The 18,604-nt window shown below is 43.5% G+C and overlaps 1 protein-coding gene and 1 long non-coding RNA gene across 2 annotated transcripts; both read left to right on the forward strand.

Annotated features, from left to right (window-relative positions):
- Positions 1-3,207: 3,207 nt before the first annotated feature.
- LOC136514038 (uncharacterized) lies at positions 3,208-5,325 on the forward strand. Its single transcript, XR_010773506.1, has 3 exons — positions 3,208-3,331; positions 4,017-4,971; positions 5,084-5,325. It is a non-coding gene; the product is annotated as an uncharacterized lncRNA (long non-coding RNA).
- A 3,419-nt stretch (positions 5,326-8,744) lies between these two features.
- LOC136513952 (lysine histidine transporter-like 2) lies at positions 8,745-10,164 on the forward strand. Its single transcript, XM_066507928.1, has 3 exons — positions 8,745-9,788; positions 9,901-9,969; positions 10,066-10,164. Exons 1-3 carry the CDS (start codon positions 8,745-8,747, stop codon positions 10,162-10,164), a joined length of 1,212 nt encoding a protein of 403 aa, XP_066364025.1.
- Positions 10,165-18,604: the final 8,440 nt, after the last annotated feature.

Here is an 18,604-nt window from a genome sequence, read left to right on the forward strand (position 1 = left end):
AATCCCCATTTGACAAGCCCAACGTCGATCGGGTTACAAATACCGCGCTGTCTAGCAAACTCACGCATCTTGTCTTTGTGATGTTTAACGAAAAGGTTGACGTAGTCAGGTCCATATCCCCTCTTTCGTGCAATTACTTGCTTCCCCTTCAGTTCATCGAAGAACTTAGCTTGACCATCATAACATTCCCACCTGCATTTCCTAGTGCTCTGTTCAAACGATAAATTATATCATATATGTCTTAGCAAAAGAAACAAAATACGATTTCATGGTTACCACAAAAATAACCAACCTCATCATAGTCAATCATATGGCCGCAATAATGGCCTATTCCAAGCTCCGAAGGGACTAGACCGTAGTTGGATTTAACACCACATTCGCACTTGACTGGCGGTGCTTTGTAAATTAACCTTTCTTTCTTCTTTTGCTTTGCTTTTGGAGGTTCTTCGGGCCATTTGTTCTTAGGACCATACAACCACTCCTTGAAACGACACTTCGCCATTGAATACACCTAAATAACGTGACATTAGTATATGACACATATAGCTCAATATTTCAACACATACACTTTGCACTTACTTCATGCTTGTTTGGACACACAAACTCCAACGTATTGTCAGGGTTTATCACGGCTCAGTCTCGCAATGGCACAGAGGAGGTTCCTCGAGTCGTCTAACTGCGGCTAAGTGCTTCTCCTTAGCCGTCATTGGAGGGGGGTTAGGGGGAGGTGGAACCCACCGCTCGAAGTGCTCTCGTGGATGTCGCCCTCTCCACCAATCGTCGAAAAGGAGGTACCTGGGGTCAAACTTGTCTGCACCGTCGATCCACTGAAAGAAAAACACCTCTCATGGGCCTACACAACAAAATTCCAACAAAATATTAGTAACCTAGTAATACAAATGAAGAAGAAAAAATATACGGAAACAATTACTTACATTAAAACGACTGCATGTGTAGAAGCAACGAGCCGCTTGTGTCCGGATGTCTCGATTGAAACACGTCGGCCGGACGACCACAGTCACAGTTAGGGACAGGAGAGTTCAGGAGGGACGGGGCATCTTTGCTAGACTCGTCGGGGTACAATTCTCTAGGACGACCCCGTTTTCGCCATAACTGCTCCCGAAACATGTCTTCCATCTAATAAAAACGGTTCAAATTAAACATCAATCAAAACAACGCAAATTAATGTAAAATATAATCATTTGCAATGCAACTAAAATAATATAACCGACAATTATAGCAACAAAAAAATACATGGTAAACATACTTCTAACTAAATAATTAACCTTAACATTGACAAAATCAAACTAATATCTTCCTTCAAACCAGTAGACCATAGTTCCCAAACATAATTTTCCTCCTAACCTTAACTCTCATTCATAATATCCTATCCACCATTCAAACGAAAATAAAATATGCTTCATTACCTTGAACGAGGACGAGGAGGGAGAGGAGGCGGCCGGGGAATGGAAGGGAAAGGGAGGGAGGCGGCAATGGAGGGCCGGGCGGGGGGCAGGCCTGCCAGCGTTCGTGGCGCGGCGGCCGGCGTGCTCGCGGTGGGCTGGCGCGGGCGGACACGGGCGCGGCGGCTAGGACAGGCCTTGCTGCTTCGGGCAGTGGGACTGGCCACTGGGGTTTTTATTCGGCTCTGCCGCGCCACGGATCAGGGCGCGGCACTGCCGCGCCAAGATCGGTGGTGCGGCAGAGCCCTGCCACGTCACCAGTCGCGATTTCCGGTCGTCGCCACATCAGTCCGTTGCCGCGCCACCAATGCATGGCGTGGCACAGGCATTTAGCCGCGCCAGGGCAATAGGCGCGGCCAAAGTGTTAGTTTAAAAAAAATAACCGTATTAGAATTTAAAATTAGTTTCAAAAATGTTAAAATTAAAAAAAATCTAGATATTCTGTGTTGCACGCGTTCAGCCTCTCACGTGACGATTAGGCCTAATGCAGCGCGTTTTGCAACCGCATCAGCAGCCGCTGCATAGTTGCTGGCAGTATATACTTTTTCAGAGCACGTCTCAGACGAACACGTGGTGCATAATATGTATATGTTTATTTATTTATTTTCAAATATATTTTTTTGGATGTGGTCTTAGGGGGTTCTTCCCCACTCGCACACACTACAACAAATCCTCGAATTAACAACCAAAAATTAGCGACCACAGCTAATATGTGGTCGTCAGGATTCATTTGCCATCCGTCTAGTGTTTCTAAAGGTGCCCGACGACCAAATTATAAATTTTGCAAAAATTTTCAAGATTCCCTGTCACATCGAATCTTTAGACACATGCATGAAGCAGTAAATATAAATAAAAAATAAAACTAATTACACAGTTTAGATAAAATTCACGAGACGAATCTTTTAAGTCTAATTAGATTATGATTGGACACTAATTGTCAAATAACAACAAAAATGCTATAGTATCATTTCTCAAAAAATTTCGCCAACTAAAGAAGGCCCTAGTTTTCTTCTGGTCGCTACACAGTGCGTGTTTAGTTCCTGAATTTCGGAATTTGGGTTACTGTAGCACTTTCGTTTTTATTTGGCAAATAGTATTCAATCATGGACTAATTAGGCCCAAAACGTTCGTCTTGCAATTTTCAACCAAACTGTGCAATTAGTTTTTTTTGTCTATATTTAATGCTCCATGCATGTATCGCAAGATTTGATGTGATAGATATTATAGCACTTTTTTTAGATTTTGGGATGGAAACACGCTCCGATTTCCCGGTTTGTCCCTGAAACCACGGACTGCTCGGCTACAAACTCCCACGCCTGCATCGCCCGTGCCCACCTTTACGGCCGCACCTCTCCGCCCTGACAACCGCCATCATTGCCACCGCCGCACTCCTCCTCCCCTCCCGCAGGCACCATCGAGCTTCCCACACCCACCCTCCCATGCGCCTCCCCAAACGGATGCGTGCACAGCAGCGCCGCGGCGGCGTCTCCCACTATCCTCCCGCCGCCATGGCAGGGGAGGACCTAGTGACGGCGGCCCCGTTGATGCGTACCCGCTCTGCGGCGAGGGCCGGGGACCCTTCGCAGGCCAGTGACCAGACACGGCGATGGCAACACATAGCCAGATCTTGACGAGCCCTACGGTAAGTCGTAAGCTTCATTAAATGGAATCCGCATCTACATGTCGAGAAGCCTGTCCCTCTTCAATCCCTCACTCTGTATGGCCCTGCCCCTCGCCACTTTCAGTCCATGATGTCCCTGCCCATCCGCTCTTGCATCAGTGGGCACCACTGCGCCCAGGGTCGATCCTGTGCCTGCATCTTACGTCCCCTGCAGCAGCAGGGATCAGGGTCGCATCGTTCGCACGAGGTACTGGCTCGCTGCTACCTATTTGAATTAGTTAGGTTTTGACATTTGATTGTTGTGTTTTTCACAAGTTAATTATTGCGGATAGGTTCGGTCTCAACTAGAACATAGATATGATTAGTTTTCTTTGTTCCAACTTTGTACCTGTACACTTGTTTCCTTCATGGCTTCATTGTATATTTCTCAAATTATAGTAGGTCACTGATTACAATCTTTTACCGAGACATATTAGGGGCATTCAGTATCTTCCTGTATTAGCAGTTGCAATTAGTTTGTTACTTTATTACCTTCATATTACTATGATGATTATATTCTTAGGATTATGTTTAATCTTATTTTCAGAGTTAGTGCATTGCCATTGAAGCTGCTGCACAGCTAGTTTGTACTGATTTTACTTGGATATGGCTTTACCATGATTTTACTGTCATGTCGATGCATTTGATATTAAACTAACAGCCACCACATGTATCTTATATTCTATTATCTATAATTTATAACAAAGTACAATTGATGTCCTACATTATCTTATCTTTAATTAATTTCTAGTGTCAAATTCTTTGTCTGAACCTTTGTGTTATCATTTTTCAGCTTCATTCTAATGAACATTGAAATTAGCTAGCCTTTTCATATATCTGAAAATATCTTCGGGCCATCAACAAACAAATATGATATCTGATAATGGTTGCAGATGCTACGTACAATTTCTACAGCATGAATTCAATCAATTTTTGGGACTTGTGGTATATTCTACTCTGCTAGTCAATATCCATCACAGTGCACTGAAGACTTCAGGTTTCTTTCCCTTGTGATGGCCTTATGCCTCTAGGTTCTACGGAATGAAATATGATGCTATAGGCTCAAATTTATGTGAGTTTATTCTCTTGTTCTACGGAATGCAGTTAATTTTTATTTGGTCTTGCTTAAGTACTATGATTTTGACTTCACCTGTGTCTTTTATCAAACATATGCCATATTACACTGTTTTTTGTCAGTAACATGAAAAGGCTGCACGAGCCACCAAACTCCTCATTGAGATAGGTCACGGCGGCAATGATTATTGCTTCTAATCTGTATTCAGATAATGCATCATGTTTCAGTTTTTCTTATCAAATTCCTTGCCTGAACCTTTGTGTTATCATGTTTCAGATTATTCTAGATAATTATTACTTCTAATCCTATTCAGATAATGCATCATGTTTCAGCTTCCGTGCCAAATTCCTTTTCTGAACCTTTGTGTTCTCATGTTTCAGCTTCCAGGCATTAACTTCATCGAATGGGATAAGTATCATAGATATATCAGCCTGTACAATATAATGTTGCTTGAACTAGTAATTTTCTCTTACCATTAAGTAAAGGTTAGTTCCCAAATTTTTTTCTTGTTTCATATGATTATTTCCTTAAGTTTGTGCAGAGTCTAATTTTATCACAATGTGCTCTTCTATCTATTGAAAATTTAAATTAGCTTCGTCCATCAGTTGAAAATAGCAGAGTTCATGATTCCTCGTCCTTATAAATAAGATAGGTTTGAGTTATGTGTATTGCAGGTGCTTTTTTATCAAAGAGCAGCTATTCTCAGTTTATTGGAAAGGCACTTATTACCCATCTTGTTAATTCTTGTAATAATGGATATAGAAATATACAAGGTAACAAGTTCCATTCCTTTAGATCTGGCAATTTGACATCAGTTAATTTAAATATTAATTGGTTATTATTTTGTTTGGGTCATTTATAGTGTTAACATTGAAGTAATTACAGGCTTCTACTTGTTGACAAGCCAAGCTGTCAGAAGGCAATGTTGCAGAGCGCCTCCAGTTGAAGATTAGTATTTTAGTTATAGTAGTACGGGTAGTATGGTGTTCACCATCAATTCTTTGTAATAGGAATGGCCCTTAAGTTAGGCACGATTAGTTTCAGGTTAGCAGTTTTTTTCTATCTTTCGCAAAGATATATCTTTATGTATTGACAAATTGGACAAATAATAATTGCTTGCTGTTGCAAGTTTGTTAGATATGTATTTTCACTGCTATGAAAAATGTCATTTGTATATGGTGTCAAGTGGTGGCTGGTGATATAAATAAGTAACCAATGTGGAAAAAAATTATCAATGTAACTGTGGCCAAAAATATTGTTGATTACCAAAAATGTGGTCGTTATTACTAAAACATGGTTGTTACTCGTTAGTGCCTCATGATAGATGGTGTAAAAAATTAATGATGAAAAATGTGGTCGTTACAACTTTGGTATCAACGACCACATAATGTTTGGTCGTTGAAAAAGTTAACGAAGGGAAATCTTATGTGGTCGTTAATTGTATTAACGACAGAACTTTTAACGACCATGGACGACCACATTTTTGTGGTGATTAATAACTTTTAACGGCCACATTTGGACTTTTAACAACCACATATCACGTCGTTAATACCTCTTTTTCTTGTAGTGACAATTGATAGCATTAGGTATCAATTCCGGAGTGTAGGGCAGGTCCTCCACGCCGGAAAATTGATATGTGAAAGTATTGTTCTAGCTTGCCATTGAATAACTTATTCTATGGCAGATATATAGGGATATTGACGAATCTGATATTTCATTTCCTTCTATTTCATTAGCTTCATTAAATATTCTCTGGTTATCATGATTTATTTTCATGGAGAACCATTCTTCATGTTCTTAAGATAAATCTGAGGGCCATGTGTTCAGAAACCCATAGATACCACCTTGGTGATATAAATATGAGTCGCGGACCTTTTTGGCTGCGTAAATCTTGGTGGATTTGAATGATATATCATATAAATATGAGTATTTTGTATCTTCCTTGCATATATGATAGCCTTTTACATGCTTCTTTGATAGCTTTTCCCAGATCAGAGTGTTGGATTTCTTCCAATGTTCCATAAATAGTATGGTATCCATGATCAATGATGGTCCGTAGGGAGATATTTTGGCTCCGGTCGCTTCGTTGAAAAAACAAGCCGAAACACTGTTCCGGTTGATTTGTTATGAGAAAAAAAACATTGTTCCGGCTGAAAAAACAAGCTGAAAAAGACGGATTATAAGAGAAGTTAACAGGGCCTTTGGGTATTATTCCTTTGTATGCTTCTGAAATATTTTAAGTTTATATCAACTTTTAGTATCAGATATGGGTGGTGAGACTTGATGACCAGCTTGTCATCTAGGTGGAGTAATGGAAGAATATGAGTATTGAGTGCTATTCCTTGAAGTCTCTTATTTCCTTTATAAAGATTCATGAAATAATTTGGATATCCTGGAATGTTTTCTTGTTGTATTTCAGCATTTTTTTCAATATGAGATCAATGATATCTTGCGTGAAATATGATAATATTTGTTCCATCTTAAAGCTTATTCTAGGGATAAGGAACTCATAAGGAATATTGTGACCATATTTATTTTCATCGTTTTCATTCTTCTTCATTCCTGCAAAACAACACATAGAGTTACTGAGAGTAGTATCTTTTGTCTTGTTGTATAACTTATTACTGGGAATAACTTGTTCTATATTTGCAACAGCCTTCAGCTTCTGCTCTGAAGTATTAGGATGATTATCTTGGGCAAGCCTATATGTTATTTATTCTAACTCTGCTTCTAAATTATTTATCCTATTCTCTAGATTTCTAATTCTGCTTGACAATACTCTGTCTTCTGGTTCTACCTCTATTTTTTTTGTCTCCACTTCTGGTTTGTTGGTTTTAGGCTGAGGCACAAGCTTGTGTTAAACAAAGGCTGCATGTAAACCTATTGTCTTGACTTGGATAGTATGCACAATATGCACATTTAATATTGTAATTACCCTTCCCTCTAATCCAATCATGTTCATATTTTACTTGATTCGTCATTTCTATTTTTAGACCAGCTAGCTCATCTATTAAATCTATTTCATCTTCTAAAAGCTCATTTTCTATTTTATCAGTTTATATGATTGAATATATTGACTCATCATCTTTTATTTCATCACAAACTAATATATTTTCATTGACACTATCTATTACAGTACTAGTTCTCTTTCTTGCTCTCTTCATATTTGCTAGAGTATCTCTTTCATCTTTATTAGGACATGGTTTACTTAAATGATCAGGTGAGTTACACATAAACACCTGCATGTTTTATCATAAGTCTTTCTAGGATTATATATCTTTCTTTTCTTTTTTCCTTGCATTTCTTTGTGTAGAAAATGGGCTCTATTATCTAATCTTCTTAAGAAATATCTTTTCTTTTGTTCTAAAATTTGATTCGTCTCTTAGAGTTTTTTATAATATTTCTTATTAGTATGCCTTCTTTCTCCACATGACAAAGGCATTTGCACAACCTTATGCAAAACCCGTATTCTGATTTTTTTTTCATACTCCCTCCGTCGAAAATAAGAGTCGCTATGATATCCGTGTCATTAATTTTTTCTAACTTTGTACTAGGTTTATAATAAATATTAGCAACATTTGTATCTCCAAATAAATTTATTATAAAAATAGATTCAATGATCTATCTAATTATCTACTTATCTACTATAAATATTAAATTTTTTTTGTATATAGTTGGTCAAATTTCAAGTTTGACTCCATGAGCGCGCGCCCTGCTTTTTTGGGACGGGACGGAGGGTAGAACTTTGGGCTTGTCTACTTGTGCATATTTTCTTAGATGTTTAAACCACATGTTAGCTTGTGATAACATATCCTTAAGTTCTTTCTTGTATTCTTCCAAATATCAAAGCTCCTAAAGGGTCTGGTAGTTTAAAAAAAACAAATATTGCTTATTATATCCTTGCTTAGCAGTGGTGTGGCATATAGAAAGTGAGGAGAAGTCTTTTATGCCTTTCCATCTAGTTGCAATTTTTCTATTTCTTTTAACCTTTGATCTGGAAATTAATTATCCTAATTCATGAATCTTCTGCTATAAAATATGATACAATATTACAAACCTATTTGGGTTACTCCAGCCTACGTCTGTAGGGGGGGGGGGGGGGGGGGAAAGGACTTGAGAGGTGACCTAGAGGCCGAAGGGATACGAGAGACGATGTTTCTTTGCTCACGGGACGGGCACGGCACGTGCTTTTGTTGTCAAGTCGTTTGAAACCCAGTTTCTCTCCCGCCGTAGTGGCTAGGGAAAGCCGATCGATCCCAGCAAAGGTCTTGATGAGTCGTCTGAAACCTAGTCTCTCTGCCATCGTAATTACGACTGTGTATAAATATACGCGCCGGATGCACGTGGACAGCCCCACAACAGAAAACAGATCAAATCATCAAACCGCCCCGCAGCTGCAACTCGTTAGTTGTTGGCAAACAAGATCAAGATGGAGGCACGGAAGCAGGAGGAGAAGCTCAAGAGCGTCAACCTCGACGACTGGCTGCCCATCACGTCGTCGCGCACGGCCAAGTGGTACTACTCGGCGTTCCACAACGTGACGGCGATGGTCGGCGCCGGCGTGCTCGGCCTCCCCTTCGCCATGTCGCAGCTGGGATGGGGTCTCGGGACGGTGGCGATCGTGATGTCGTTCGCGATCACGCTGTACACGCTGTGGCAGCTGGTGGAGATGCACGACATGGTGCCCGGCAAGCGCTTCGACCGGTACCACGAGCTCGGGCAGCACGTGTTCGGCGAGCGCCTGGGCCTCTGGATCATCCTGCCCCTGCAGATCATCGTCATGGTCGGCACCGACATCGTGTACATGGTCACCGGTGGGCAGTCGCTGAGGAAGTTCCACGACCTCGTCTGCCAGGGCCGCGGCTGCAACGACATCCGCCTCACGTTCTGGATCATGATTTTCGCCAGCCCGCACTTCGTCCTCTCCCAGCTCCCCAACTTCAACTCCATCTCCGCCGTCTCGGGCGCCGCCGCCGTCATGTCCCTCGCCTACTCCATGATCGCCTTCTGCACGTCGGCGATCAAGGGTGCCGAGGCCACGGCCGGCGCCATCGACTACGGCCTCAGGGCGACCACGACGTCGGGGCAGGCGTTCGGCATGCTCAGCGCGCTGGGCACCGTGTCGTTCGCGTACGCGGCGCACAACGTGGTGCTGGAGATCCAGGCCACCATCCCGTCCACCCCGGAGAAGCCGTCCAAGAAGCCCATGTGGCGCGGCGTCGTCGTGGCCTACGCCATCGTCGCGCTCTGCTACTTCTCCGTCGCCTTCGCGGGGTACTACGCCTTCGGCAGCTCCGTGGACCCCAACGTGCTCATCACCCTCGACAAGCCGCGGTGGCTCATCGCCGCCGCCAACCTCATGGTCGTCATCCACGTCATCGGCGGCTACCAGGTCTTCGCCATGCCCATGTTCGACATGATCGAGACCGTGCTCGTCAAGAAGCACCAGTTCACGCCGGGCTTCTGGCTCCGCTTCGTGTCCCGCTCAGCTTATGTCGCCGCTACGATGTTCATCGGCTTGACCTTCCCCTTCTTCGACGGCCTGCTCGGATTCTTCGGAGGCTTCGGGTTCGCGCCAACGACATACTTCGTAAGACTTCCATCGATATGATCGAGCTTGTTTATTTCTTGCTTGTTAATTATTATATTATATTATTACACACAGCATGCAACCTAGTTCAATTTTCTTCCATGGCCTGCAGATTCCTTGCATAATGTGGCTGATGGTGCGGAAGCCTAAGAAGTACGGCCTCACATGGTTCATTAACATTGTAAGTTTTAACTGTCCATGCTCTTACTTTTATCGATCTAAGTTTTAACTGTCCATGCTCTTACTGTTCTCGATCGATCTATTGCTGTTTTCTCAGATCTGTATCGTGATCGGCGTGCTGCTGACGATTATCGCCTCCATTGGAGGACTCCGGCAAATCATCCTTGACGCCAAGAATTATAAGCTCTACTCTTAAGCATCCATGAAGAATTACAGGCCACTTCTTTCAGGACACTCAGTTTTGGCGTGTTTGGATCCTGCCCTTGAAGGTGGTACCTGGTCACATGCGTTTTTCGAGCACTTCTCCCACACACGTGACCAAACAGACCCTTTATAAGTACTTTTTTATATAATATGTAATATTTAGTGTCAAGCTAATACTTTTTTTGTGACTGGTGTCTAGCTAATACTATGTATCTAAATCAGAGTTATATCGGTCATGGAGAATATTTTCTTGATTACATCTTGGTTATCTTTTATATTAACCAGTGGCCATGCACGTGCGGCACGCACGTATCTAAATATGTGATGAAAAGTTGTTCCTACAACACCACAGACCAAGCATTATATTTATACACGCATATAAACCCACAAAATTTGCGGGAGAACCAAACGATTATACAAAGTGACCGTGAAGTCAAGCATGGCATCGCGGGAACGGCAACCATGCTCAGCCTAACAACTAGACATACTTGCCTCATCAATTCGAGGACTTAAGTCACAATATTCCTTGCTAGTTTACATAGTAATAAGCTTCTTTCTTCTGAGAGGATATGACAGGACGCATGCAACCCACACATTCCACACCCACCATCTACACCATACGCGTGCGTGTTCATACACACAGAAAGAAAGAGATTAGGAGACGTCTCCACTGTGCAGAAAAAGTGTGCGTACATACACAAGCAAAGCACATAGAAAGAGACTTTTTGGGCATTTGTGCTGCGGAAACTGATAATTATTTCGCTTTATCATCTCAAGATGCCTCCATATTCCACTCCATTCAGGACTACACAGAAACAGAAAATACATCCAATGCTCAGGCCTCCATGTTCTAAAAAAACTGTAGGAGTAACTAAGAAAACTGGCTCCGAACATCTCACAAGTTGTGTCAGGAGTGATGAAAAGGGACTGAACCACTGAATATATTTTTTTTTTACCAAAAAAAATACAAGAGAAAGGTGTGGTATCTTTGCTGGTGTAATTGAAGAGATCCATCAGATCTGGAAACATAAAGAGGTTGTTAAAGTAACTACAAAGTAAAATGCAGAACCAAGCCTGCCAAATGATGTACACACAAATCAATTACCTTACCATGGAAAAAACTAGTTGCCAACCAGAAAATATCAATTAGTCACCTCCTAAGAAAAAGAGAAGCACTGCAAAGATCGATTGAGGTCCAACAACGAGGTGGCAAGAAGCAGCGATATAACAATTCATTCCGTGAAAACTTCCCATTTGTTTACTATTGCTCCGTAAATTTCATTTCCTTTATACTGAAGAGGGCAGGTCAATGAAATACTTTGCAAGGAGAGACGAAGTCCATTTTGGTATTGAAAAGTAGACTGGTCAGCAATATGCATACTTGATATGACTATTGTGACGCGATGTTTTTTCTGCCCAGTTCCTTAGCTAGATTTATGCCCTGATGTTATTCCATTTTATTGCTACAGAGATATATGTGACAAGGTAATCAGTTATGGAACCCCAAGATGTTTTTTTTTTCAAGAAACAAGTCCGTTGACATGTGAACCCCAAGATGATGAAGAGATTGGATGGCGTGGTTGGTAAATGAAATATTCGCAAAAAAATGATTCACTACTACAGAAATCTTTTGCGGGCGAAATGGATTTTTAGAGATGGGAAATCCTACCACCCTCCAACCAAAGGTCACCGTAAAATCACAGAACTACTGAGGCGGTTAACATGCCCACCTCGGTTAATCAATAAAAAACAAAAAAAAATATAGCAAGCCCATTGAAAGTGCATCTAGCTCTTTAGGGGGATTTTGGATGATTGAATGACAACACGATTAAAGGTCTAACATGTTTGCTAAGTGGTGAAACAGAAAATTAAAAGTCTCACATACACTTGAGTTCAAATATAAAGCCAAAATGATGTGTTTGTTGTATAAACAATCTAGTTTAAGCATAAGACAACAATGCAAATAGAATTCATGTAAAGGCTTATTTATTGTGGGATTTCAATGATTGATGAAGATGGTGTTCTATGGAATTCATTGTATGATTCAACACAAGATGTGACTTGATGGTTTGAGATGGTGAAAATAGCAAGGAAAGGCTTTGAGGTACTAAGCAAGGGTGAAGGGCAAGCGACGGCTGGCGGCTGAAGAACCTAGCTAGGGTGAAGAAGGAAGTACTTGCATTTAGTTGAGGTACTAATCAAGCTATGAAGGTCATATTGATGTGGAGGATCAAATATATATTAGACAAGTTGATGAAAGTGACTTGATGCATTTGGAGTTATTCATATTTGATGAATGGAATCAAGTCACGTGCTCAAGATGGGTATGCTCAAGTAAAAAGATCAATATCGACATGTTCGCACACTCACTTGATGAAGATTGAAAGAGACGGCATCAATTCGAAAGAAATCAACTCAAGGGGTATATTCTCGTTTTTCCTTTAATATTGACTTTATAGGAACGTCGTACTATTAAGAGGGATGCATCATGTTGATAGATGATTATTCATAAGTGCTCAAGCCAACCTATGTGAGGTTTGAGTGAGAGAGACAAGAGATTCTAACTCTCTGCACAGTACCCTTGCATACCGGACTATCCGGTATTCATACCGGACGTGTCTGGTATTTAGGGTGTGCACTTTTCTGTCTCTGTAGTTTTGGAAGAGTTGTGTGTCGGAAGTCCTGACATGTGTCGGGAGTTCTAGGGGTCGGAAGTCCTAGAAAGCGTCAGGAGTCCCGACACCTTACTGACTTGAGAGTTCACTGTCCTGGTCATACCGGACGTGTCCGGTATTCATACCGGACGTATCCGGTATGGCCGACCAGAGCCCAACGGCTAGTTTTCAAATGAGCTGAGGATTGGGAGTTCTGACTTGAGTTGGCCGGGAGTTCCGGTAGTCAAAGTCGCGGAAAGCGTCGGGAGTTTTGACACCCTCGCATACTTTAACTCAGTGACTGTTAGCGTAGTTCAAGTCATACCAGACGTGTCCGGTATGGCAACGGCTACATAATGGCTAGTTTTTCAAATGGGCTATAAATACCCCTTAGCCTCCACCTTTGGAGGCTGCTAATCCTGCTGATCCTCTAGCATGTTTTTGAGCCTTGCAAACACTCTCCAACCCTCTCTTAGTGAGTGATTCATCCAAATTGCCAAATCCTTTTGTGGGTTGAGAGAGAATACAAAAAAGACAACAAGCCACCACTTGAGCACTTGTGCATATTGTCAATCTCGTGATTTGCATTTGTTACTCTTGGACTCTTCGGTCCTAGACTTGCTAGGCGTCACCGGAGAGCACCCAAGAGATTGGTGGTGTGCCTCGGAAAGTTTGTAACGGTCAATTCCGCCGTCGCAAGGGAAGGAATCAACTAGTGGAAGGAGAAAAAGGAGTTGAAAAAGACTCTAGCTAGAGTGACCTTCGTGGTATCCTCTAGGGCTGACCTTCGTTGGGGTCGTCCGTAGCTCCCTCAATGGAGAGTAGGACTCAACCGAGTCCGAACTTTGATGTTAATTATCAGAAATGCCTATTCAACCCCCCCTCTAGGTGGCATCCTAGGTCCTTTCAAGTGGTATCAGAGCCAGAACTCACCTAAAGCTTCACCGCCGTGAGAAAAGGATATCGACGCCTATCGAGTTGGAGCCGGTGCTTCTCCAAAATGATGGTTCAAACTTTCTACCTTGGTCAATTCATGTACTCAATGCTTTTAGGGATATTAGTCCTCTTGTTGAGCATATTGTGGATGCAAGCATACCTCTTCCTATAGTTGATTGGAGCAACTACAAAAATTTGTCAAAAGAGGAAGAGATATGCGTGCAACTCAATGCTCAAGCAATTAATGTCATTTTGAGTACATTGAGTGCAGAGGTTCAAGATGAGACGATCTTTAATGGACAACCACCTCCGGAGAGTGCTCATCTCATTTGGACTAGACTTGTTGAATTATATGGAAAATCCAAATGTGATGATGCTATTGAGTGCAATTCAATGGAAAGTATGTCCATTATATCTTCATACAGCGAAGAAGCCTCACAAGACCTTAAGAGCGCTGAGCCGGAGCAAGAGTGCAAGCAGCACATGACCTGTTGTCTACCTGCACATGCCGGATGGTATGCCTACCGGACATGTCCAGTATGGCCGAGGCAGCAGAGCAGCAAGCAGTTGTTTGCAAGGATGCTCAAGACCGGTGGTGACCAAGTGATGAGTCAACCTTAGTATCTTATGATTCTCATCACTTGTGTCTCATGGCCAAGAAAAGCAAGAAGAAGACTAACAAGAAAGAACAAGCCAAGGAGATAGCACAAATAGATGATCAAGTGGAGAGTGATATTGAAATTGAAGATAGTTACACTCTTGACCATCTAAGTAGCAAAGACAAGCACATCCTCATGAAGCTAGTTGAGAAGAATGATGAGCTAGAGGAAGAGAATGAGAAGCAAGAGCAATCACTTCAACGGTAAGAAATGTTTCTCATCTCCGAGTTAGAAGAACTAAAGGAAATCAATGAGAGGTATGAAAAATTGTCAATTGAGCATGCTTTAGTTACTAACTCCTCTTCTAGTGTTTTGCAACTAGAGAAGGAAAACTTTGAGCTCAAGGCAAGGCTAGATGAACTATCAAGCAAGTATAATGTGCTACAAGCAAACTATGTTCATCTAAAGTGCTCTCATGAGGAAGTAGTAGAATCAAGCATCATGCTTGAGGTGGCTCATGAGGTTGTGATCACATCGGTAAAATTTTCTCAACCTCTCACACATTCACTCACTAGTACACCATCTCAATTAAATATTTCTTGTACTAATGAGTGTGCTCCTCAAGCAAGCCAATCTTCGATTGAGCTAAATCTCATAGAAAACATAGATCTCAAAGAAGAGGTGGAAAGATTAAAGAAAGATGTGATTCGGTTGAAGGGTAAGGAGAAAGCACAACCTTCTCAAGATAACCGTGATAACATGGTGAAGAAGCTTGAGAAGGGTTCAAACCTTGCTTCCTCCAAAGCCCAACAAAAGAATCACATTTCAAGCAAGGCCAACACAACCAAGAGCAAGAAACATGGAAAAAGGTTATGCTATGGTTGTGGATTATATGGACATGAGTGGGCTATGTGTCCACATAAGAGTTGGGCCGACAAGTGTGAAGCGGTCAAACAAAAGGCCTCAAACAAGTTGGCCAACCAAAAGAAAAGTGATGGACAAAGCACTTGTCTCATGTGCAAGAAATTGGGGCATCCTACCAGGAAATGCCCAATGTATAAAGAGGCAAGAAAGAAAGCCCAACTTGCAACAAAGAAGATGCTATGGATGCAATGAGATGGGCCACAAGGTTGATAGATGTCCATACAAGCAAAATAAGCATAGAGCAAACAAAGGCCACATATGCTATGCTTGTAGAAGAAAGGGGCATCTAAGCTATGAATGCCCAAATGGTAACACTCCTAAGACGAACACATTTGTTTATAATGATATGCTTAGGAAGACCACAAATGGAGTTAGCACTAGCAAGGTGATGTGTTCACCACAAACTAGTACTAAAGCCATTTGGGTACCTAAGCACTTATTGACTAACCCAAAAGGATCCAACAAGAGTTGGGTACCAAAGTGTGCTTAGGTTAATGATGCAGGTACTTGGTGATGAGATGAAGGCTTCGGGGTGGTTGAGCAAGCAAATTGAAAATATTCACTCAATCTATCAACCAATTCTTATCATAATCTCTTATATGGTTGACACGAAGATAAATTATTGAGCAAATCATCTACTTCATCCTCACCATTGGTAACAAGTGCCTAAACCTCTTAGGATAGCCATTTTGTGTGTTTTGTGCTCAATAGCTCACAAATTGGTCTATTTGTGAAATATTGAAAGTGACTAATTAGATTCAATTGAAAAGTATTTTATTTTGCCATATGATGCTTTTAATGGCTCTCTAGTAGAGCAATTCCTTTGTTGAGATGCAGGGCATACAAGAAATACTAGATATAAAATAAAGAATCACAAGTAGCGCTTTAATTGTTTTTGTCCTATACCTAACGGACATGTCCGGTATGGCCAGGGATAGAAAGAGTCCAGGTGCTTGAAGTTTGTTGTGGGGTTACAAACGGAAGGGAGAAAGATAGGGGTACAAGAGGTCTGGTCAGACTCTGGTCTGAAGGGCTGAGAGTGACGGGAGCTCCGCTATGTGCTAAGTGTTCGAGCGTGCGCTCGATGTAGCTTCAGAGTGTCTAAAGCTACAGATGGTGAATCGATGTGTGTTAACTGAGAGATATATCTGTTGGGAGAGAGCGTATCCCCTTTTATAGATGAAGGGGACGGCCTTATAAGAGAGAGAGAGAGTACGCATGCTACTAAGTCTTGTTGCCCATACCGTCGGGTACAAGATGATGGTAGGCGCCCATAACACTGTTGTTGTCAGACGCATGTGGGAGGTTTTACCGTATTCACCATGTATGACGGTGCCCACAACACTGTTGATGTCCAGAGGCATGTGGGGGAGCCTTACCGCGTTTGTCTGGTATGGGAGTTGATGGCACCCACAACACTATTGGGCAAATGTCGGTGCCCACAACACTGCTTAGGTTCTGTCATGCCTAGAAGGTTGTAGGGCACCGTTCTAACATGTCCTATCAGTTATTGTCCTATAGGTGTGCAAGGTACGGTTCTCGGTATCATGGTTGACTTGAGTGCCCTGCCTTACTTGCTTCGTCCGTTTCCTAGTGCTCACCGAGCGGGCGTCCCCGGTCGGTTAGTTCTAGTCGGCTCTGACTTCACCAGTCAGAGAAGAGCTATAAGTAGGGGTTCGGTGCATCCCCGGTCGGAGATGCGGGTTAGAGTTTGGCCATGCCTTTCGGTCAGAGAGGCGGGTTGGAGTCGGAAGCAAGCATTGTTCCTCTTTGGCCAGGCCTTTCGGTCGGAGAGGCAGGCCAGGCCTTCCGGTCAGAGAGGAGGGCCAGAGTCGGAAGCAAGCGTTGTTCCTCTTTGGCTAGGCCTTCCGATCGGAGAGGCGGGCCAGAGTTGGAAGCGAGCGTTGTTCCTCCTTAGCGAGGCCTTCCGGTCAGAGATTGGATCGCCCTTCTGGCCTGTCATTTAGGTATTTGGGCCTAGGAGTTGCGCGTCGTTCGCAACATCGTCTATTGGGCTGAGCCTTTGCTGGGAAGCCGGTCCATGAGGGACCTCGGGTTTATGAACCCGACAGGAACCCTCGAGCCCCAGGTAATTTGGATAGAATCATCTGGGGGATTTTTGTCTTGATGGCAGGTGCGCGGGAGCGCACCCACGGGTGTAGCCCCCAAGCCCCTGGCGATTCGGGTAGAATCGTCTGGGGGTTTTTCATGTTGCCAGCGGGGGAAGTTTTATTTCATCAGTGGGTGCACGCGAGCGCACCCGCGGGTGTAGCCCTCGGGTGATTCAGGCAGAATCACCTGGGGGGTTTTGTTTAGCGGGCGTGAGTGTGTGCACTGTAGTGGGCGTAGTCTCTTCTTTTTCAGTTTTTGACCCATTATTTCTAGGAGCGTGGTCCCAGGCATTTGGTCACAGTCGAGGGATCGGGCGAGACGGAGTTGCGGATCCAGACGTTGGGCATGACGAGGGATCGAGCGAGTCGGTTGCAAATCTAGGCATCGGGCGCAATGAGGGATCGCGTGAGTTGGAGTCGTGGATCCAGGCGCTGGTCGTGCTGAGGGATCGGACGAGACAGACTCACGGATCTAGGCATTAGGCGCACTGGGGGATCGGGCGAGTTGGAGTTGCGGATCCAGACGTCGGGCGCGACGAGGGATCAGGCGAGTTAGAGTCACGGATCCTGGCGTTTGGCGCAACAAGTGACCAGGCGAGTCAGAGTCGTGGATCCAGGCTGGTCGTGCCGAGGGATTGGACGAGACGGACTCGTAGATCTAGGCGTAGGGCGAGTCGAAGTCGCAGACCCAGGCGCAGCCGAGGCGTTTGGGTGTCTTGAGCCCCTGAGCCTAGTTGGGCTTGGTAGGGGTCGGTTGAGTTTTGTGCGTTACCCCATCCATAGTTTCTCGCAACCGAAGGGGCTAAGCGAACGTCGCTTGCCTCAATGGCTCGAGCGATGTGCTCAGTGAGCTCGCTAACGGGCACGTTCAAGTGAAGTCCAGGTCCGTCGTTCCTGATAGGATCGGCATAGCCCTCATGTGGCACTCCACTGCTCCTTAACCTACAACCCGATAGATGCTTGGGTTGTTTCAGAGGCCGACCCGGGTGGCCCGCTGGCCTCCCCTAGATAGAGATTCTGTGGGTTTTGCTCAAGGTTAAGATCGAATGAGAAGGTTGAGATGACCCTGTCTGCTTTGGGGCAGACTAGGTGAGGGCCGCTCAGGGCTCATCTGCATTTTCTCCCCTAGCTCTATTTGACATGAGGCGGCCTCGAGCCCTTCGTGGGCTAGCCTTCGAACCCTAGTCGGTCGTTGCTCATGTTGAATG

The sequence above is a fragment of the Miscanthus floridulus genome, chromosome 16 (genome assembly GCF_019320115.1).
Source record: "Miscanthus floridulus cultivar M001 chromosome 16, ASM1932011v1, whole genome shotgun sequence".
NCBI classification, from domain to species: Eukaryota; Viridiplantae; Streptophyta; class Magnoliopsida; order Poales; family Poaceae; genus Miscanthus; species Miscanthus floridulus.

Excerpts from the sequence above, each read along its gene's own strand:
- LOC136513952 (XM_066507928.1), top strand. The coding sequence starts at position 8,745 with ATGGTCGGCGCCGGCGTGCTCGGCCTCCCCTTCGCCATGTCGCAGCTG. Across the intron at positions 9,789-9,900 it reads TCGCGCCAACGACATACTTC|ATTCCTTGCATAATGTGGCT; the intron begins GTAAGACTTCCA and ends CATGGCCTGCAG. Across the intron at positions 9,970-10,065 it reads TCACATGGTTCATTAACATT|ATCTGTATCGTGATCGGCGT; the intron begins GTAAGTTTTAAC and ends CTGTTTTCTCAG.